The sequence below is a fragment of the Aureobasidium pullulans genome (assembly GCF_000721785.1).
Source record: "Aureobasidium pullulans EXF-150 unplaced genomic scaffold scaffold_15, whole genome shotgun sequence".
Lineage (NCBI taxonomy): Eukaryota > Fungi > Ascomycota > Dothideomycetes > Dothideales > Saccotheciaceae > Aureobasidium > Aureobasidium pullulans.
This window is the reverse complement of record NW_021941035.1, coordinates 325,850-346,397: the sequence shown is the minus strand read 5'-3', so window position 1 is coordinate 346,397 and position 20,548 is coordinate 325,850. Positions and strand designations below refer to the sequence as shown.

The 20,548-nt window shown below is 50.5% G+C and overlaps 8 protein-coding genes across 8 annotated transcripts; 3 read left to right on the top strand and 5 right to left on the bottom strand.

The window, feature by feature from the left end:
• Positions 1-64: 64 nt before the first annotated feature.
• Positions 65-891, top strand: M438DRAFT_337276 (uncharacterized protein; the record flags this gene model as incomplete). Its single annotated transcript, XM_029903977.1, has 2 exons — positions 65-124; positions 172-891. The coding sequence occupies 2 exons, from the start codon at positions 65-67 to the stop codon at positions 889-891; spliced, it is 780 nt and encodes a 259-aa protein (XP_029758427.1).
• A 150-nt stretch (positions 892-1,041) lies between these two features.
• On the bottom strand, positions 1,042-2,136 carry M438DRAFT_59326 (SH3-domain-containing protein). Its single transcript, XM_029910203.1, has 3 exons — positions 1,958-2,136; positions 1,313-1,897; positions 1,042-1,260 (listed from the first exon to the last, which is right to left on the bottom strand). Exons 1-3 carry the CDS (start codon positions 2,018-2,020, stop codon positions 1,192-1,194), a joined length of 717 nt encoding a protein of 238 aa, XP_029758426.1. The 5' UTR covers positions 2,021-2,136; the 3' UTR covers positions 1,042-1,191.
• Positions 1,958-3,355, bottom strand: M438DRAFT_323076 (NAD(P)-binding protein). Its single transcript, XM_029902990.1, has 2 exons — positions 2,886-3,355; positions 1,958-2,619 (listed from the first exon to the last, which is right to left on the bottom strand). The coding sequence occupies exons 1-2, from the start codon at positions 3,324-3,326 to the stop codon at positions 2,254-2,256; spliced, it is 807 nt and encodes a 268-aa protein (XP_029758425.1). The 5' UTR covers positions 3,327-3,355; the 3' UTR covers positions 1,958-2,253.
• Positions 3,356-3,726: 371 nt separating this feature from the next.
• On the top strand, positions 3,727-6,873 carry M438DRAFT_347503 (drug resistance protein). Its single transcript, XM_029905924.1, has 6 exons — positions 3,727-4,271; positions 4,538-5,330; positions 5,384-5,390; positions 5,570-5,684; positions 5,754-5,956; positions 6,340-6,873. The coding sequence occupies exons 1-6, from the start codon at positions 3,860-3,862 to the stop codon at positions 6,433-6,435; spliced, it is 1,626 nt and encodes a 541-aa protein (XP_029758424.1). The 5' UTR covers positions 3,727-3,859; the 3' UTR covers positions 6,436-6,873.
• A 1,158-nt stretch (positions 6,874-8,031) lies between these two features.
• On the bottom strand, positions 8,032-9,125 carry M438DRAFT_337272 (uncharacterized protein; the record flags this gene model as incomplete). The annotated part of the gene is made up of 3 exons (XM_029903976.1): positions 8,032-8,702; positions 8,835-9,028; positions 9,085-9,125. The coding sequence occupies 3 exons, from the start codon at positions 9,123-9,125 to the stop codon at positions 8,032-8,034; spliced, it is 906 nt and encodes a 301-aa protein (XP_029758423.1).
• Positions 9,126-11,800: 2,675 nt separating this feature from the next.
• M438DRAFT_278100 (PFU-domain-containing protein) lies at positions 11,801-14,365 on the top strand (the record flags this gene model as incomplete). Its single annotated transcript, XM_029900975.1, has 5 exons — positions 11,801-11,851; positions 11,910-12,800; positions 12,856-12,955; positions 13,010-13,122; positions 13,175-14,365. The coding sequence occupies 5 exons, from the start codon at positions 11,801-11,803 to the stop codon at positions 14,363-14,365; spliced, it is 2,346 nt and encodes a 781-aa protein (XP_029758422.1).
• A 130-nt stretch (positions 14,366-14,495) lies between these two features.
• On the bottom strand, positions 14,496-15,341 carry M438DRAFT_278315 (uncharacterized protein; the record flags this gene model as incomplete). The annotated part of the gene is made up of 2 exons (XM_029900992.1): positions 14,496-15,205; positions 15,257-15,341. 2 exons carry the CDS (start codon positions 15,339-15,341, stop codon positions 14,496-14,498), a joined length of 795 nt encoding a protein of 264 aa, XP_029758421.1.
• A 1,659-nt stretch (positions 15,342-17,000) lies between these two features.
• Positions 17,001-19,221, bottom strand: M438DRAFT_278004 (alpha/beta-hydrolase; the record flags this gene model as incomplete). Its single annotated transcript, XM_029900968.1, has 5 exons — positions 17,001-17,973; positions 18,173-18,354; positions 18,411-18,649; positions 18,701-18,748; positions 19,026-19,221. The coding sequence occupies 5 exons, from the start codon at positions 19,219-19,221 to the stop codon at positions 17,001-17,003; spliced, it is 1,638 nt and encodes a 545-aa protein (XP_029758420.1).
• Positions 19,222-20,548: the final 1,327 nt, after the last annotated feature.

Below are 20,548 nucleotides of genomic sequence, written 5' to 3'. Positions count from 1 at the left end.
CTCTGTTGACTTTGCTGCCATTGGTGTCGTAACTATATCGACTTTCCATGTTCGCCGGCTTTCAATGTCGTTGACCTTCAAGCTCGCCTCTCTGGTGATTCGTACAGTCGCAAAACCAATAGGAGTATGCACCCTCCCCTCCAATTCAGATGCGATGCTGACGCTAGGCAGAACCGAATCAAACAGTCGGCCAGAGAACATGACACTTTTCGAAGATACTGCGTGGGCTTCGCTCAGGGACTCCATCGTATAGATATGCGCATGCGACTGGGCATTCTACACGACGCTGCTGCACAGGAACGCATGCATGCAAGAGAAGCTGCAGAGGCTGCCGCCAAAAAGAGACTCTCCGAAACCCCCACCGTCAGGACTGAAGCCCAGCAAAAGGCGGATGATCAGGCCGCTGCAGATCTCAAAGAGAAGGAAAGCAAAGCTGTACCGAAACCCAGAATCCGTCCGCTTTCCGAATCAAGAGCTATCGAGTTAGGCGCAAACTTCCTCTCCGAATCCTTCATCTTCGGCGTCGCCGTTGGTTTGCTCGTATGGGACCAATGGAGGTCGAGGAGGAAGGAGAACACACGGAGAGAGGGCATCGACGATCGTTTGGAGGCGCTGGAAGATCACACTCGCCAGATCGTTGACCTGCAATCCGAGGTTGACCGACTTAAATCAAAATACGAACCTCTGGCCAAGCCCGTTGAAGGTAGCGAGGACGAAAAGAACCCCGACCAGCTATCAAAGAAGAACTCAGAGGCTCAGGCTTCTGTGGATAGAAAAGACACAACAACGAATTCAGAGGCTCAGACCCCTGTGACAGAGAAAAGCACAACAAATAAAACAGACGAAAAGGACGTAAAGTCAGAAAGGGCTGCGCTAGTGGAGCAAAGTTGATAGACGACTAGCCAGCTCTGCTCTCGCACATGTACATATTTTTCACGCCGCTCAAGATACCCTACACAGTCATACATCTCAACTCAATAGAGCAAAAAATTTCAAACACGCACTCTGTCTTTGAGCTCACGATCAAGTTAAGGTCATGGCAAGGCAATACCTTTGGTAAGGATGTATCCGTGTCCCGTGGATTTCGCCAACACAAAGTACGATGTATAGCTGAGTCAAAAGAACCAAAGCCCCCAACGCCAAACATTAAAAAGATGGGCTCCTCGGAATCTGGGAGCAGTAGTAGCAGAACTAGAAGATGGAGTTGACAATGTTGCCACCAATGGTGGCTCCAGCACCGAAAATGGCAGCATTTCCTAGCTGGAAAGATGTCAGTAGCACTCGTAAAAAGTTGATCACTTTGGTAATTTACCTTTTTTCCAATTTTTTTACCACCCTCTTGCATCTTGGTGGGCACCTTGCCGCTGCCATCGCCCTGACCACTAACCTCAAGAGGCATGTTGCCGTAGCTGGTGGGTGCAGACTGCGGCAGAGCATTCTCGATCACGCGGACATATGAGCGGGGGAAGATTCCCTCTTGACCAGTGCGTGAGGAACGGCCCTTCCACCACTCGGCATTCATGTACTCCATGACGTTGATGTGGTCGTTGGGTTGAAGCTCGAGATCGCCAGGGTCGGTTCCGTTGTATGCGTACAGAGCGGTGGCTTGAGCAAGTGGGGGCATCGACGGGGGTGGGGCAGCATATGCAGGAGGAGGAGCAGGAGTTGCTGCTGGCGAGGGTTGGTAGAAGTTGTTTGGCTGCTTCTTCTCGTCGTCTCTGTGGATGTTCAGGTTGGCCATAGGTGCTGTGGGGGCGGCATCGTTGATGGGAACAGCGCCAGGCACAGCGCCGACGGACAAGGGGGCGTGCAGAGCAGTTTGGGCCGGGATCTGTGACAACAGCGACGACAGCTGCTGCGGTGTAATGACAGATGCGTCGCACAAGTACTCGAGTTCCTGTTCAATCGTCAGTCGGCCTTGTTGCGTCGTCGCTCGGACGTTTCGCTATTTCCGCACCGCTTTGATGGTCCGGATCGACCGGTTGAGCTGGGCAATCTGCATTTCCTCGAGTGGTGCCATGGTTGTTTCTTGGTGAGCGAAGCGATTATCACAATGATCTGACCGAGGAAAGAGGGGTTTAAGAACAGTCGCAGAAGGCACCGAGTCGAGGCTGGGCAGTGCACTCGTGTCGTCGCGTTGTTTCACATGCGATGCGGCCTGGCCAAGCCTCCTGCAACGTCACGTCGTGTTCGTATTCTTCTGACTTATATTTCCCTATCAATTCAGCTATCTGCTATCTCTACATGCTGGCTCTACTGCGAATGCTGTGCCATCATCTTTGCAATGTGTGCATTCATACCGTGGAATGCCTTCTGCCTCTCCTGTTCCCACCCGTTGAAGGAGCCCTCCGACATGCCAACCGGAATCTGGTCCTTGCCTGCCTCGAGCCCAGCCCACGTTGCTTCCGTAAAGTCTTTGAGAGGCATGCCGATCTGTCCGCCGTTCTTGATGTCCGGTTGGTGTTTTTCGTCATGCAGCTCGGTCTGTACGGCGGGGGGGAAGATCTCGATAACCTGGATGTTACCAGGTCCGTTCTTGAGCTGCTCTCGGAGCACCAGAATGAAGTGATGCAGTGCCGCCTTGGAAGCACAGTAGTTAGGGCATCTCATCATAGGAATCTATCGGATGTTTGTCAGCGAATTGTTATGAATGGAGCTCCCCTGCCTTCTCATTCGCAACCATGTTTAAGTCAAATAATTGCCACAGCGCAATGCTATGATCGATCGAATCTTCCTAAGAGGATTGACAGTGTTGGACACCAATTGATTGTCAAGGTACCTTCATCGACAGACCGAGAGCGTCTTCGTTTGTCGCAACACTAACGAAAGAAGCTACTCATGCTCGAAACATGATATTGAAGGAAAGGCGGCAATCAATCACTTACCAATGCTAATCCAGATGTGGTGAAGATGAAGGAAGTCTGCTTGCTCTGCTTTTGAAGATAAGGGGTGAAGGCGGTGACTAGATGGATGTAGGAGATGTAGTTTGTGTTCATTTCTTCCGAAACAGAGCTGAGATCAATGCTCTCGGGCTTAGAGAAGTCGAATCCTCTCTGGATGCCGGAGTTGAGGAAGATGCTGTCAATGTCCGCGTGGGACTCCATGATGTCCTTGACGAACTCAGGAATTTTGTCCAGCTGCGTGATGTCGAATTGTACTGCCTCGGCCTTCTCTTTGCCATGTTGAGACACGAACTCGTCCAGCTTCTCCTGTCGGCGGCCAGTAACAATGACCGAGGTGCCATTCTGGACCAGCTTGCTTGCGAGAGCCCAGCCGATACCAGAAGTGGCACCAAGAACGAGTACTTTGTTATAGTTGAAAGGCATTGTGATTTGGGTCTGAGATGCGAGGAATCAAGAAATGAAAGACTTGGTCGCCGGCAGTTGATTGTTTTATCCTCTTGCCTGTGCGTTACATCATGTCAAAGGGTTCCAGACCGGACGGAGATAAAAGATGTCCATGTCCGAATCATCCGAACTGCCGACGAAGAAAGTTCCCGTGTGAAGCTTTTGACAAGCAGATCTGTTTCAACAACATCCCTTACTCTCACGTTGTTAATCACAGACATTGCTCCTATTGTAGTCAACGAGATAGGTAAGGCTTTTGTCACTATAGACTTTCTACGGAGTTCACGAGAAGCATTTCGGCGACTCCGGTTTTCTCAGCGCCTCCCGTTAGAACTGCCGTCGCTTGGGTCCGCGATTTGACTTGTCGACAACCCAATCACTCCCTGCCACCTTGCCTGCGCCTGTTGTTCCACACGCGCAGAGCTTTTGCGATCGAGTGTGTTTTTTGTAATGCGTTGATCATCATTCGTTATTTCTTTCACAACATCAAATGTCCTTTGACCCTGTTCGCCATGACTGAGAAGGAGACAAGAGATGTCTGTTCTCCACTCTCGGCAGGACAGTCGAAACAAGCAGACAACCTCGAGCGAGAGATAGAAGGGCAAGCAATAGAGATGGATGAACAGCAGATTCAGTCGCATCACACAACTTCATCGCAACCTCTCGCGTCAAAGGCTCGCACAACCGCACTCGTGGTCACCCTGACTGGAGCAGCTTTCTTGAACACGCTGACCGTGCAGGCCGTGGTCATTGTGCTTCCAACCATCGGCAAAGCACTCAACATCCCGGTGGCCAGACAACAGTGGATAGTCTCGGCATACTCACTCTCCTTTGGCTGCTTCCTATTGCTATGGGGTAGACTGGCCGATGTTTATGGCAAGAGACTTATCTTCATCCTCGGCTCACTATGGGTCGCCATCCTTAGTACGTATCTTGAAAAGCGAGTTTTCAAGGCCATCATGGACACCATCAGCTATACCTACCTCATCCCAACAACGTTCTCAACGCCCACTTGCAGTCGCCGGAGGCCATCTCGATCTAGCAATGCAACGCACTCTGAATAATCGCTAGCTACGTTCGCGAACGTCGCTGCGACCCTACGTTGCTGATGGTGTTCGCCTAGGCTTAGATCCCAGACAATGGCTGCTTAATCACACAATAAGAGAGATGCGCTGACTGAATCCTCGTAGCTCTCATAAATCCTTTCGCGACCAACGAGATCGCGTTCGACCTTCTCCGTGGACTCCAGGGCATTGGCGCGGCCGCAAATGTTCCTACTGCCATCGCGCTTATCTCTGCCACTTTTCCCAGTGGCAGCGCCAGGAACTATGCTTTCTCAATATACGCCTCGGGTGCTCCCATGGGCAGCATCATGGGAAATCTTCTAGGCGGTCTCGTCGCACAATATGGTTCCTGGAGATGGATATTCTGGATCCTTTCTATCATGGCCTTCATCGTGACAGCGGCTGGCTATTTCATCATTCCTAAACTACCTCCACAGCCAGCTTCCGACGTGAAGAGTTCTATCGACTGGATTGGCGCGTTTCTGGTCACAGTCGGTGTTTTGGTGCTGCTGTTTGCGATGGCCGAAGGCAACGTCGTGGGATGGAGCAGGCCTTACATTCCAGTTTTGATCGTGTTGTCAGTTCTCTTCATTGTCACCTTCGTGTTCTGGCAACTCTATCTCGAGCAACGAAGTGAGCGACAACCCTTGATGAAAGTTACAATGTTCAAGCGCACGAGGGTCTCTGCCGCCATGTTAGCAATGGCCGTCTTTTTCTCGGCCTTCAACAACTACTTGATTTTCTCGACGTACTTCTATCAAGAGTATCTCGGCCTCTCTGCCATTCAGACTACCGTGCGATTCGTTCCGACTGGCGTGGTCGGCATTCTCACAATTCTTGTAACCTCGCGAGCACTGGCCCGAGTGCCGATAAACATTTTGTTGATGTGGGGAATGGCCTGTGTAGGACTGGCAAACTTGTAAGATCCTAGTCGCTCACTCTCTACTGAATGCTCTCGCTGACCTCCCATAGGCTCATGGTACGTACATCTTATCACTTCAAAAGCTCGTAGCGTCACCGGGGACTCTTCTGTCCTACAGGTTCGATGCAGCACAGCTCTCAAGGGGTAGCCCGCCCCTGAGAGCTGATCTTTGGCGACTGTTCTATCTCAGGGAGTCATTCCCTGCAAGAATCATGCTAACGGAGACATCAATGAAGGCTGTTCCCATACCACCAACAGAAACCTACTGGGCATATGGCTTTCCCGCCATGTGTTTAGCCGTATTCGGAGCGGACACTTTGTTTCCCGCGCTACTCGTCCTCGTCGCGCATAGTACGTCAATCGCAGGTGTAAGCTCCATGTCTCTGGAAACCCTACGCTAACACAGCTCGTTTTCATCAGATCTGCCTCCCGAAGATCAGGCTCTCGGTGGTGGACTCATCAACGCATTGGGTCAAATCGGACGAGCCGTTGGCCTGGCCATTGGTACTGCGATTCAAGTAGCAGTACAGAGCAGTCGTGAAGGATCGAATGTGGTGGATATCGACGGCAATGTTGGAGATCATGCTTACCTGCAGGGGCTGCATGCAGCTCAATGGCTCAACGTAAGTGACCTCGATTCCCGAAATTCACGAACACGTCTCGCAACTTGTCTCCAAGATGCTTGGTCAAAAACGGGACGTTGTTGGGAGAGGCGAAGTTTGCCTTTCCCTTGTGCAGAAGTTTGTCACTATCGTTCTTCTCTCGTGGCAATGTCTAGAAACACCGTTGAAGCTGTAAACATGCAAGATACTTCTGAGTTGCCCGCAGTAATCCACAGAGATGGACATGCTGAAGTCCTCTCACTGAGGGCGACTTTGATACGAGAAGCTCTGTGCATTGCTACACTCACGGGCGTGACAGACTTCAGCACAAGGATTGAAGACAACTCAAAGCGCACTACTCATCACCTCCTACCAAAAACATGCTGACAGTGCTTTTATTATAGGTGGGCTTTGCAGTGATGGGATTTCTGGTCGTTGCGTTTGCATTTAGGGGTGCAGGAGTGATTGGAGCACCAAAAAGCCGAGGTGGGCCTGGTTAGGTGGAAAAGGTCGTCACATTCATGCATACGCTCCATCTCATGTTTCAGATTCTCCCTTCAGCTCACAGCTTGCGGGTTGTCGTAGTGACATGTTCAAGCAAGGTTGACTGTAAAAGCTTCTGGCGCCCTTCTAACGTGCTTCTCGGGCCCTCCGGCGCCTAGCCCAAAAACCTTTAGGCTTTTGTCCACGTTTTTTCGTCCTTCGCACTTGGAAAGAAGCCGAGAGGAAAGGATGTCAGAACAGAGAAAATGCGAGGGCGGGCGGCGCAAGCCATGTCATGCACGCCAGAGGGAGTACCACCTCTTCGGAAAGAGGCTCCTGAGACTTTTCTTTTTGGGCTGACGAGTTTTTACGAAAAGTCAGCCTTCTCAGTGTGACGAGACCGCGACGTATCTTGCATGTATTGGGTAAGAAAAGTGACCTGCCAATGACATTCCAACCCGTACCTCCCACAGTAAAAGCTAAGCTCGATCGCTTGCTTCCTTGCTCAGCGTAGAAGGAAAGAAGAGTTGAGCGAGGCACACGTGGCCGGGCTCGATGCCCCTCGTCTCCGGAGTTCAAGACCCCGCATTGCTTTTCCACAGCACCTCTGTGCTTGTCACTCGTACTCCAGCGACTCGCAAGGCCAGAGCGAAGAGGAGCTGGGTTCTCGATGGTACTGTATAGACGGCGCTTGGCGCATCATGTCAAGGTCTGCACCTGAGAAGCAGTCAGCAACGAAGGTGCCGTTCCTTGCACATGGTCCCACTACTTGAGCTGAACCACCAACCTCGGAGCAACGGCCTCCAGGATGGTTCTGCATATGGACCACTCTATGCATTGCAAGACGCATATGCTGTCACTATGCCACAACCCCTGCTGCGATTATATGCAGTTGAGCAGTTTCGCTTCCTGACTGCAAGGTAGATCTCAAGGTTCAGTTGCATGCTCCTCGTGTGCTAAATTCTATCACGTCAACAACTCTCTTGCCGCAGTTATACACGTTTATACACTTGCCTGAGTGCACGACGAGTGCGAGTAGGACCACTCTGTCTTTAGAGAGCGACTCTCCAAAGTTCTCTCTTCAGATCCAGCGCCAATGTCGAACATCACTGTGCGTTCTCCCAGCTTCATGCGTGAGAAAGTCTAGCACTCGGGAAGTTGGAAACGGTAAAATTCAATTGGAGCTCCTTGCAATGCCTAGAAGCAATTCCACGTTTCATAAAGTGGCCCACCAACGCTCATGAGCCGTGGTCCCTGATCCAAAAGCAAAATTCCATGGGTATCGTGCATCCCCAAGCGCCATTTCCCCTCCATCACATGCCTAGAAATGATTTTCTGGCCAAGACCTTCGTCCCCTCTTTCTCGAACCGTCTCTTGCCGTCACTGAATGCGCGACTGCTGCGCCTCATAAATACGTTGCATCGATGTTGGGATGTGAAACTGGTCGATGAGTTTGACAATGGCAATACTATTGCATTGCACAATGTCGCAGTCGGCGAGTACGGCATTGGCTAGGTGCTTTTGAGTAACACTATCCAGCATGCAGGTTTGTTTCTCTGACAAGGTTTCCTGTGTAATATTCAGGCAACATCACTTGCCAATACTCTGCTGCTTCAAACAGGAATACCCCTCTCAGTTTTCCAGAGCTCAAAGGCTAATGTCGGGGTGCGCTTGATGACTCCAAAGACATCCTGGGTGCTGGCGAGTTGAGGGTGATTCCTGAAGGCTTGAATAACAACGTCTCGGAGACCTCGGTCGTTGTCAATGGTCGAGCAGTAGACTTCCTCAATCGCATCGGCGAACTCTGGCGAATCGTAGTAGCAAGCCATGGCCATCTCGAATTTGCTTTTTGCAAGAGCTTTCAGAGCAGGTATGTCATATTTCTCTGCCAACGCGTAGACACGAGTGTGGGTGAGAAGGTTCGAGTCATCGGTTTCGTACTCGCAATCATCGTCCTCATCAGAGTCGCACTCGGAGCCAGAACCTGAAGCACTCCCGGCACTTGCACCGCGGAGTCCAATCTTGCCTTTGGGGCTCATTGCACGTGGTGAACGGTCGACACTCGAGTCATGCCTCGCTTGCGAAAGGAGATCAGCACCTTCCGTCGGTGTAATTGGTGTGGGTGGGGCACAAGCAGCCGCCTGAGCGAAGAGAGGGTCCACGATGTGCGACAGATCAAGCTTTTGTGGTCTTTGTCTGAGAGCTTCTTGAGCACGGTGACGGAAGACAGGAGAAGCCGGCTCGTCCTCATCCTCAGGTGTCAGGTAGTCCAAATGGTAGAAGTCTAAGCGGTCAGTAAGATTGTGTAAGAAAAAGGGGGATTGGCTGACGAGTAGCCTGCATATCGTGGCGCTGAGCAAAGCAGCCGCCAGCAATGCAGACCAATCCCGACGCACCCGGACAGTCAGGGACTTACAGTGAATCATGTGCTCGACAGCCTCCTCATCCTCTTCGCTCAAGTCAATCAACCCAGTCTTAGCTTCGCGAAATTGGTTGCTACAAGCTCCATCGAAGAATCCAGATCGCGAGCAAAGGATGGCCCGGTGCACGTTGTATTCTCTAGAGTTGCATTTGACAGTAAGATCGGAGTATTTTCCACCCAAGTGAAGCCTAGTCAAATTAGCGACCGATGAGAGAAGGGGGGGCAGCCTAGAGTGGAAGCTCACGTGGAAAGAGCAGACATCAATTCCTTCCTTGGGGATTCCATGACGGACAGTAGACGCTCTTCGGGGTGTGAGGTGGAGAGCCGAGGGTGCAGTGTGATTTTTAAGGTTATTTGACAATGGAGATTTTTTCAGGGGCAAGAAGATCCTTCGAGTCGAGAAGTGGTCGAAAGGAGTTTGTTGACAGCCAGAAGGTGCGCAAGAATGGTGGTAGAGGATAGACAGATAAACAGTAGAGATATTGCTGGAGGGAAAGCTGTGACATAAGTAAGCCCAGACCAAAACCACCAGTACTTGTATTCAACGCGTGACCCTGACAAAAACGATCGGACGCCCTGGGCACTGACGCGTACCGAAGGACTCCGCCGAGTCGCCGTGTATCGGTGATGATGGGAGTTCTTGTTGCCGACCTACGTCAAAGGGTTTTGCGTGTGTGATTGTTGCAGCAATCTGCGATCGCCAACACCAATAATTGCTTAGGCGGCGTTCCCCACAGTGACCAAAGTTTAGGGCACTAGTACTGTACTTGTAGCAGCGCGTGGCAGTGTGAAGATATGGCTAGATTCGATGGCGTCCGGCTTGGAAATAAAGTCTTTAGGAGAGTAATATCGGGTGGAAGACGGGCTGGGCTATCTAGATGAGTGAGGGGACACTGCTCGTTTTAATCCTCGCTGCTTCGCAATCAGAACTGCGCAAATTCTAGATCACTTCCTCAGGGGCCAGTACACACGGAAGTGACTTTCGGCGAGTCCTTCATGCTTCGGCACCTCGCATACGCGTTGGCCGACTGTGTGTTTTGTCTTGCGTGCATGGGCGCGGGCTTAAACAAACTCGGCCTCTAATTGATAGGCTGAAGCAAAAGCGACTAAATTCTGGCTGGCGCTCGACAACTCCACACCTACAAAGTCTTGTGGCTTGACAAGGCTAGGCGAGGGTACATGAAAACATCGACGATTGAGTGTAGCCTTCGCAAGCACAAAAAGCTGTTTCGAGCTACCAGGTCTATTAGATCTACTGTGAGCAGCTTGGGCGCATTCCGAGTCGGCAGACGCAAACCCCCAGAATGAGCAAAGAAGTTGGCACTCGGTGCCATGTGGAGAAGATGATCTTCTGGGACTATGCGGAAGTGGTCGAGGAGGCCAAAGTTTGATGCTGCAGGGTCTTTTTTACAAGTCGCGTGCCAGCGGCAGGGCTTCTGCACGCGGACAAGTCGAGGAGAGCGCCATGGTCATGGTTCGAGCCACACAGGTTTGGCGGCGCGAGCTGTCGACCATCCATTCCCATCTGGCTGTGGGTGCTGAAACGTGCACATGATGAATGCATGGACGACGAACCTTGGAATGTAGAATCTGGGGCATCGCATCTCAGCCCAAGATGTGCTTGTAGCACGGACTCCAGATCCCGATCCACGGACCGTACACAGCCTTACGCCAGACCCATCCAGTCGACAGGTCTCTAGTGTTCAGGATACAGATAGGGTCTTTAACCATCCGTGGTCAAAGGTCATGGAAGTCTATCTGAAATGGACACTGTTTTTCAGTCATGTATTTCCCAAATATCTTGAATCCGATGGATATAAGTGCCCCCAATGCTGCGCGAGACCATTTTGCAACGATTGACAGTTTACTGTATGACTTGAGTCTCCGATACTCTCCGCCGTTTGATCCGACTGGATGTCTTGGACATTGCACAAGATGCAAGATATGCTGGTTGAGCTTGAATTGAGAGCAGCACTTGTAATTTCAACACTCTCTTAGTAGTGCTGTCCTCTGAAATGCGTGCGAATGGGCAACGAGCTTCAGACGTTGTTGTCTCCATTTCTCAAATGCCGATTCCGTGTAGTAAGGGCAAGGCCACCTTACTGCAAATTACGTCCTCTTCGATGAATAGGGGCAGATGTTAGAGCGCAACGGACGTCTCGTACAGCCGCTAATTCGGTTGTGGTGGTTGAAGGGAAGGGATGGCTTAGATGACAGACAAAACTTGTGTAGGCAGACAGGACAAAAGTCCGTGGAATCTCTCCTCAGCAATCTCCGAAAGGGCTACCAACCGACAATGTATGTTCCAGGGGGACGGTATAGAATAAAATTACCTGTGGCCTTAGGCACATGACCATCTCAGCAGTAGTTTGATGAGCCAAAAACAGGGTCGGCTCATGCTGTGTGGCATTTCTGTGTTGTGTGGCACGACTGTGATGTCGGCGAACGGTATTGGATAGAGGCCGATCTACTCGTTTGTTGTTGACGATCCCTGGCAGTTACAAATTTTTCTACACGAGCACTTGAGATTGGTTCACTCAAGTGGAATATCAGAGACCACCAAGGTAGAAATTGTTCGGCGTGGTTGTAAAGCAAGATGGCGGGTAGCAGATGTGCTCAAAATCTGGAAAATGTGGCTGGATGGAGTCCGGTCTTGGTGATGAGATCCAACGAGTCTCACCAGCTGAGCGATGGCTAGTAATTGTGCAGTAAAAGATCAAACAGCAAGTTGGTGGCATGGGAATCGATGGTGAATGAGGTGTTGTATGTGATGACGTCGGCAAGCAAGCGCCGGTCACTGTGACGAAGCCGAAGATTGACAAACAGCAGCAGCTCCGGAGAAGTGCACCACCTTGACTATCGCCCGGCGCACTTTTGCACTCACATCACCTTGACCGCCACAAGCAACCTACAATACAACAGAGTCTGACAGTTACTGGCCAATCCCAACCCCAGTCATCATGGCCGACGTGTTCAAGCTGTCGGCGTCACTCAAAGGGCACGAAGACGACGTAAGTGAGTGGCACGGCGAGACCGCACATCTCAAGCGCTGACTGTCAACTCCTCTAGGTCCGCGCCGTCGTGTCTCCTTCGGCTCGCTGTATCTTCTCGGCCTCGCGTGACGGCACCGTCCGACAATGGCTGCTCACCTCTCCCAACCCGCCGACCTACGACGACACAATCGCCGTCCAGGCTTCCTCTTTCGTCAACTCGCTGACCTACGCTGCTCCCTCGTCTGCACACTCCGACGGCCTCTTGGTTTCTGCCGGAAAGGACACTATCATCGACGTCCGTCGCCCCTTCCAAAGTCCAGACACTGACGCCGAACGCTTGCTTATTGGCCACGCCAACAACGTCTGCTCTCTCGACGCCTCTCCCGATGGCGATACCTTGGTCAGTGGTGGATGGGACACACAGGCAAGAGTTTGGAGCATCTCCAAGGGCGAATGCACCGCCGAGCTGAAGGGACATGACGCCGCAGTCTGGGCTGTCATGGTATACGACGACAGCACTATTATCACAGGCTGTGCCGACAAGACCATCCGCATCTTCTCGCTTGGAGGCAAGCTCCTGCAGACGATACCTGGCTTGCCCGATGTTGTGCGCGCTCTCTGCAGACTGCCCTCTGGTCACCCTTCCGGCGCCGCTTTTGCCTCAGCAGGAAACGATCAGGTCATCCGACTTTGGACTTTGGATGGCGTTGAGGTCGCACAACTTCATGGTCACACCTCCTTCATTTACGCTCTTGCTGTCCTCTCAAATGGCGACTTGGTTAGTTCCGGAGAGGATAGGACTGTGAGAGTATGGAAGGGCACAGAATGCATTCAGACCATCACACATCCGGCTATCTCGGTCTGGGCCGTAGCTGTGTGCCCAGAGACTGACGATATCATCACCGGTGCTAGCGACAAGATGATCCGAATCTTTAGCAGAGACTCAAGCCGCTACGCAGATGCCGAGGTATGCAATTCCCATGGTGTAAATCCTCTCTTCTCTTCTCTGACCAGACTTGCAGGCTTTGCGTGCATTCGACGAGAGTGTTAGCTCATCCTCGATACCGCAGCAGACGGCAAGCGAAGGGCAGCAAATCAATAAGGAACAACTCCCTGGTCCCGGTATGTGTGCAAAATTCCTTTCAATTTTAGACAGAATTACTGACAGCCCGAAAGACTTCCTGCAGCAAAGGTCAGGCACCAAGGAGGGCCAAGTTCAAATGATCAGAGAAGAAGATGGCAGTGTTACAGCTCATACCTGGTCGTCGGCCGCTCAGCAATGGATCAATGTAGGCTACCTCGAGAAAGCACCAAATTCGAGAAACTGACAGTCTTCCACAGGTTGGCACTGTAGTCGACGCAGCTGCCAGCAGCGGCCGCAAGGTGACCCACGAGGGCAAGGACTACGACTTCGTCTTTGACGTTGACATCAAAGATGGGGAACCCCCTTTGAAGCTGCCGTACAACATTGGACAGAACCCCTATGATGTTGCGAGCAGGTTCATCGCCAACAACGAATTGCCCATGACCTACCTTGATCAGGTTGCCAACTTCATCACCACAAATACTCAAGGAGCGACACTAGGTTCATCTTCGCAGCAGCAAACCCAAACGCCCGGCGCCGATCCTTGGGGTAGCGAAAACCGCTATCGTCCAGGTGAGGCTGGTGCTCCTGAACCATCCGGTGGTACCCGTCCACGCTCCTTGCCTCAAACACAATATCTATCCATCACCACTGCGAATCTGTCTGCTATTCGCAAGAAGATCGGCGAGCTCAATGACACTATCTCATCAGATCTTGCTCTATCGTCGGACGAGCTGAAAGCAGTGGACAACTTGGTCAAGCAATTGCAATCCAGTCCCAAGGACCCCAAGCCTCAAGCAGACCAACTTTCTGCAGTTCTCAAGGTTGCTACCAAATGGCCATCAGCAAACCGTCTTCCCGGTATCGACCTTCTGAGACTGACCGCTGTAGCTCCCACTTTCGCAATGCACACAAGTGGCGGAACTGGCACTATTGTGGAAACTCTCACCCTGAGTGGTGTCTTTGCTGCAGACACCGACAAGCCCAACAACACAATGCTAGCTATCCGCGTTCTTGCAAATCTCTTCATGACAGAGGAGGGCAGACTGGTAGCTGACGGCTGCTTTGAAGATATCATCTCATCCACTCAGCCATTCTCCAGTACTTCTAACAAAAACCTGGCCACGGCGATTGCGACCCTGTATATCAACTACGCAGTACTACTCACATCCAATGCTCCTGCATCGGAGTCTAAGACACGTGAGCAGCGTGCAGCCGCAGTCATCAACGCAGTGTTGAGCATCATCAAGCCGGAAGGTGACAGCGAGGCCGTCTACAGAGCACTTGTAGCAGTTGGCACGCTGATGTCGCTAGGCGATGAATTTAGGAGGGAGGTTGCGCAAGCAAAGGACATGGGCAGCCTTCTGCAAAGCATTGAGAAGAGCGCTTTGGGCAAGGAGAACAGAATCAAGGCTGTCACTAACGAAATGAGGGATCAGTTAAGGTAACCACACAAGGATAAAAGCGATGCATAACGAAAGCTATTAACTGTAGATGAGAAAGCCTTAGAGCTAACAAGCAATAACAAAAAGGGCTGCAGAGTGCTCCTCCGAGCTCATGTGGAATACGATATTGTTCTCACTCGATAGCCCAGTCCTCGACCCAGAATTCTATCATGCTCTCTATAACATCTTTGTCCACCTGTCCTGTCAGGACACCGAACGCACTCCTGCTACTCTGCAGGACATCATCGGATGAGAAAAGACCCTCTGACTCGGGTGTGGACAAAGCGCGGTGAGCGAGTGCAGCCTGAGCAACGTGGCCCAGAGAAGTGAAGATGTCAGAGGTCAAGTCGACGGCTAGAGAAGGTAATGGCAAGTCAGGGGTGCAGTGCGCCAACATATCCAAGGGCCGAACCGCGGACGAAGGCTTAGGTCTGGGCCGGCTGATCGACTGTGCGTGGGTCTTGACAATTCCGACGAGTCCGTCCAGTTTCGCCAGGGGGAGAATTGGTATCCACGAAAGTTCCGAGCGCGTCATGAACTCGGCTTGAAGAAGTGCGTAGCTGCGTATCCCATCCATTTCGTCCGCCTGAGTAGCATTGAGGAGGTCTCTTGCAGATGAGAATGGCTTGGATGCCGAGAGTGACATGACAATAGCGACATCGAGACCACCGGTCAGAGAGACAAAGTGCTGGATGCGTGAGAAAGTGCCTGGCAATTTGGTCTCTGACATGTTGTTTGGCGACAGCAAGAGTAGGCGTAGCGTTCGCTTTGGCTTCGGATCGTGGGTGATCTTTGGGAAATCAGGCAGTGGTAAGGCGATGTCATGGGTCTCTAGCTGTGATTCTTCGGGTCGATTAGATGGTTGACATTTCTCAGTTCTTCATCTTTGCTAACCCTTGATTGCAAGTCCAGATGGCGCAATCAGCGAGGGAATGACGGATGCGAAGGACGAGCGGCGACGAAGAGTAGTGCAGAACATTTTTGTGTTCTTGATTCTGATTTTAGCAGGAGATTCTGAGATGAACGGCAGACAAATTGATACAAGTGTGCTAGTAAGAGAAGTCACGGTCAAAACAAGGCTCCCTCCTTTTATAGCGCCTTCCTACAAGATTCGTAGAAAGGCTCGGGACTTTCTGTGGCAAGCGCGATCAGCCAACGGAGTCTGATAATCATTAGACCTGTATGTAATAGTCATTTTCACCGTGCTTGTTCAATGTAAAACACTGATGGGCCTAAAGCACATCATCCCCCAGAACAGAACGGGCACTTTCAATGGACATTCTACGATTTCAAAAGCATCATGCCTTGAGACAGGTACTAGGTCCTGACTCCTCGGCTGTGAGAGAGAGAGAGAGCTGCATCGATATGCATCTCTGGTCCTTCAACAATTCTCCAACTTCAGAGGCACCTTCGTCATCATCTCATCATCTTCCATCATCTCTCACCACCTTCTACCATCATCATGGTCGTCTACGACCGCGCCACCTTCGAAGGCGACAATAGCTACGATGATGATGATGACGATAAGGTCTCTGCTGCAACTAGGCGCCGCCTTATCGTACAATCCTTGGCCCAGACTCTTTGTTATGGCTACGACTCAATTGTAAGGATAGACATCTATGCCTTTGTTACGGCAATAGACAACCGGACTCGAAGGTCCAGTCTTTCACTGTGTACTGTGCTTGTCTATCGGGCTAGACAAAAGGGTACCCTCGAAATTGATCAAGATATGTAAGATAAGAATCGATCAATATGTTCTCTTTCTGCTTCTAATGATTTTATTCATGGTAAGATAGTATCACTCCTATTGTTTACACTGCAGATGTGCAAAACATGTTTCAAAGATGTATTTAGGTGTCTAATACACGAGAAAGTAGACAAGAGACAATGTCTAGTAAGGTGCTAAACTCTACAAGACGTGTTTCTGTTATAAAGAAAAGGATGTGTAACTTTTTCTTGGTTGTCTTTTGTCTGGACATAAAAGAGGAAAGATTACATAACATCAACTTTTTACCTTGCTTCAATAGCATGCGAATACGTTCGTCAAGAATATCCGGCATTGAACATAAAAAAAAAGGAATCTTTGCAAAAGAAGGGCTTGTTCTTGCATCTGTCCGCTATTAGAACCGGGACATCGTACATTCTGAAATATTCAGCAAGTTCCCGCGTAGCTGCCGTCAGCTTGGGATGCGAGATGTGTAACCATCCTTTCCTCTCTATATCTCGAAATGCTTAGAGTATCGTAAGATGGAGCGGTTGTGATTGAAGAAATCAACATCCTTGGTAGCTTGACCGCGTCCGGCACAGACGTCTCCAATCTCTCTATCTGGAGGAATACAACGCCCGCTCGCTGTCTCTAGACAGCAGGTTAAGTCGTATTCAGACTCCGGTCATCCTGAAAGAAACAACCCCTCATCTGCATTCTCGAAAGACAATGTGCACTGTAGAATTGCACAATTTTAGCATTTTCAGAGGTAGCCTCCATTGAGAGCGTGATATTTAGCGCCTCTCTAAGGACGACTAGAGATATTTCGAAAACATTGTGCATTTCTACGGACCAAACAACCCCCAGCATGGCCGTGGGAGATGGCTAAAAGTGACAGAGTTTAGCACACGGGGAGGTGACGTGCTTCTCTATCTAATTGGTGACATTGGCGGTGATGAAGTTGAAGGAGTTGCCAAAGTTGCCCTTCTGAGTGCTGAAGTTGCTCTTGTCACCAAGGGTCTTGGTTCTTCCAAGCAGCTTCTCGACCATGCGGTACGCAGCGCTAGGCGCATACTGAGGAATCATGTGGCCGGAAAGCTGGACAGTGGCAAAAGTCAGACCACGCTCAGTGTGCCAGGCACCCTGAACACCCGAGCCGGCAAGATCTCCCAGGTTAAGCTCGGAGTGGTAAGGGACGAAGAATTCCTCATAGGCTGAAGGGCCCTTGCTGAATCCTTGAGCACCGTTCCAGGTCATGTTGTTAATGGCCATCAGAGTTCCGTTGTAGGAGATGATGTAGTCGAGCATTCCCTGACCGATGATGACGTTGTTGGTGTGTTCGATGACCTTGGGCAAGACACTGAGACTGGTGTACTCGCTTGTGTCACGGCGTAGGATTCCGCCGGTACACTCTTCCCACTCTTGAATTGGCGCGTTGATTGCCTTTTGCACATCGGTACGGTTGAAGTAAATCTGGACGCCTTCGGGCAGGTAGTCGAAACTACCGGGGAAGCCGAGAACATCATAGAGTAGAGGGCAGGTGGTAGCAACCTGGTAGATATCAAAGCAGGGGTTGACGAGACTGACAGCGTTGTAGATATCGTTCCAGAGCTCACAGCCAGGCATACTGTAGTCGGCGTTGGGAGGAGAGGGCAACAGACCCTTGGGAGGGAAGGTAAGAGCCTCCTCCATGAACGTAGTGTAGCCGCAAGCATCGGAGCGGTTGTGGATATCGTCCATGAAAGTCTGATTCAGGTTGAACAGAGGGCCCCAGTAGTCAACAAATGGAGTGGCTGGAATGTCCTGCAGAACCACATCATAGGAGATTGAGGGATCGTATATCATAATGCCATGGACATCATACAGACGCGAGTTGTTCTTCTGGATGAAGTTGTCGGCGATGTACCTAGAGCAGAGTTGATGTTAGCATGACTTTCTGCAAGCAGAGTCGACAAATACATGAAGAACATCCTTTGTGTGTCTGTTTGGTTCCACGGATGCCGCGCAGAAAAAGTTTTGGCTCAAAATGCGGTATGGAAAGCACCCAACAGAGCGAACGACACAGCAGGGTGATCCACGATGTATCTGCCTTGGATTCGACATACGGAACGTAGAAGCCAGCGTAGGATTCGCCAGTGATGTAGACCTTCTTGTTGTGGAGACCAAAGGTGTTCATGAAGTTGGCCCAGAAGCCAGCGAATTGCTCTGCTACCTCTTCTTCGTTGGTGGCGGCTGGCGTGCTTCCCTTTGAACTGAAGCCAGTGCCGGCTGGTTGTTCTACCCAAACCTAGAGGAAGAAGTACAGTTAGTATGTAATCAGAGCTGACAACATCTCATACATACCACGTTCGTAAGATTGTTCCAGTTGTAGTTGTTTTTCACCGGCGCGTAAGTTCCGTACTGCCAAAGGAATGGGCCATTCTCCTGTAGCAGACCCTCAAGACTGCTGCAACCGGGTCCACCATTGAGCCAGATGACAATCTCATCGCTGGCGTGGGTGTCCGCCGAGGGAAAGAACCAGAAGTATAGCTCACTAGCGTTCTGTTGGGAGGAGATGGGCATGAGGCCAGCATAGCTCTCGCCTAGAAGGTCATCAGGAGTGTGTAGGTAATATCTCGAGCGGTTTGACTTACCGATATCGAAATTGACATCAGGAATCTTGGTGCCATCAACAGCATACTCTACGGCCTGTTAGTGTTTTTTCTTCTTGTAGCAGGCATAGGTGCACAGAGAGCACATCAAGATCGAGCCATCTCCCTCGTGGAGGCATAGCGACTTGAACATCACCAGAGTCGTCCTCCGAGAGAATGCACCAAACAAGCTCTCATTGGACATGTCCCTGATCACAGTGATCACCAAAAGCGGTATGCCTATGTGCAGCGCTCCAAGAGACTCGACCCTGCCGCAACATCTGTGCCGCCATATCTCTTCCAGGAATCCAAGGTTGGTTATACGTACTTGTCGTGTTGCTGTTCTGGGGGATGATGTGCTTCTTCTTCTTGGAAGCAGCTCTCTTGTCGAGACCTACAGCAGGAAAGTCGCCGGCAGGTTCACGACGCATGCGCTCAGGCAACTTCTTGTTGACATGTTGAGGACTGCGACCAGCAATCGCACCAGCGGCGAAGAGTAAAGTCGAAAGAACAGACACCTTCATCTTTGCGTCAAAAAGTGTTGCAAGGGATGAGGCCAAGATAAGGAGGGTTCACCTTGCTTTATATCTTTCAAGCGAGGGCAAGCTCACGGGATACGAGTGGCATCGCCGGATAGCCTGGGGATCCACAGAATGGGCAAACAATTGCTCGTTCAAAAAGCATGATGATTGCATTCGAGATGCTCGCGAACGGAACAGTTCCTGTTCCTTGCATGATAAACCCACAACTGCCTTCCAGAAAAAGCCTAGTCCAGCGGGCTTAAATTCCACCCCACAGAAGAGGAAGCTTGATTGTGATAAGCAAACTATGGCACTGGTAACGACACCCATTGTGTGACACATTGAAATGGCCTTTTCTTTGTTATTCCCATACAGAAAATACACTGCAATCAAGCTCCCCGTGTGCTCAACTTTGTCACGCGTACAACTATAGAACAGCACAATTCCAGCATTGGTAGGGGTAGCGTCCACTGAGAGCATGGTGGTTAGCGCCTCTCTGCGGACGACTACACCGATCTAAAAAAAAAAAAAAAAAAACATTGTGCATTTTCACAGCCTGTGTGGATGTTAAATGGCATGGAATAGTTAGAATATTAGAATATTCCACTCAAAATCGGTGAAATATTTCACTCTATTGGCATGGAATAGAATCAGCAATTCGAGTAGAATATTCCAAATTCTAACCGGTCAGGGTGGCTACGACAGCAAGAGTTAGTAATTAGATACGCAAAGCTTGTTATTGGCTGATCTCATCTTATCTGATCGATTAGATGAGATAAGATGTCTTAGCACATGCTTACTAAGCTTACAAGGACAGGGTCGCTTACCTTACAACAATGCTTGGAATTGGAATGATTTCACAAAAAAGTTGGCATAGAATAGAATAATTAGTCAGCTAGGTGGAATGGCATGGAATAGAGGCCAGATTCCAAAGATTCCATGTAACATCCACACTGTTCACAGGCCAGACGACTCCAGGCGTAGTTGGCCGTAGGAGATGGCTGGGAGTGACAGATTGTAGCACACTAGGAGGCAGTTCTTCCAAAGCACGGCATGTACTCAACCGCAGAGCTTTGAGGTTCAGAAACCGATGTAGACTATGCAGATACTGCACAATGAGAGCCCGAACATGTATCCTACTAAGCACTGTGGCCTACAAGAACCCTGATCAAGATTGCTAGTAGGTTTCTGAGCAGTGCACTGTCAACAGTGAGAAAAGAGAGGACCTGAGATAGGCAGATTTTGTCAAGGGGATGACCCTGGCACATGTACTTCAGCATCCAACCGAAAGACCGTTCATCGAGTCAATGAAAGCTAGCCAAGCGTTGAA

What these genes read in the sequence shown, in the direction of transcription:
- M438DRAFT_59326 (XM_029910203.1), bottom strand. Translation starts at nt 2,020, where the DNA reads ATGGCACCACTCGAGGAAATGCAGATTGCCCAGCTCAACCGGTCGATC. An exon ending in CGATCCGGACCATCAAAGCG is followed by an intron (nt 1,898 to 1,957) that starts GTGCGGAAATAG and finishes ACGATTGAACAG; the next exon opens with GAACTCGAGTACTTGTGCGA. An exon ending in GTAAAAAAATTGGAAAAAAG is followed by an intron (nt 1,261 to 1,312) that starts GTAAATTACCAA and finishes ACATCTTTCCAG; the next exon opens with CTAGGAAATGCTGCCATTTT.
- M438DRAFT_323076 (XM_029902990.1), bottom strand. Translation starts at nt 3,326, where the DNA reads ATGCCTTTCAACTATAACAAAGTACTCGTTCTTGGTGCCACTTCTGGT. An exon ending in CCACATCTGGATTAGCATTG is followed by an intron (nt 2,620 to 2,885) that starts GTAAGTGATTGA and finishes AACATCCGATAG; the next exon opens with ATTCCTATGATGAGATGCCC.
- M438DRAFT_347503 (XM_029905924.1), top strand. Translation starts at nt 3,860, where the DNA reads ATGACTGAGAAGGAGACAAGAGATGTCTGTTCTCCACTCTCGGCAGGA. An exon ending in ACTATGGGTCGCCATCCTTA is followed by an intron (nt 4,272 to 4,537) that starts GTACGTATCTTG and finishes GAATCCTCGTAG; the next exon opens with CTCTCATAAATCCTTTCGCG. An exon ending in ATGCAGCTCAATGGCTCAAC is followed by an intron (nt 5,957 to 6,339) that starts GTAAGTGACCTC and finishes CTTTTATTATAG; the next exon opens with GTGGGCTTTGCAGTGATGGG.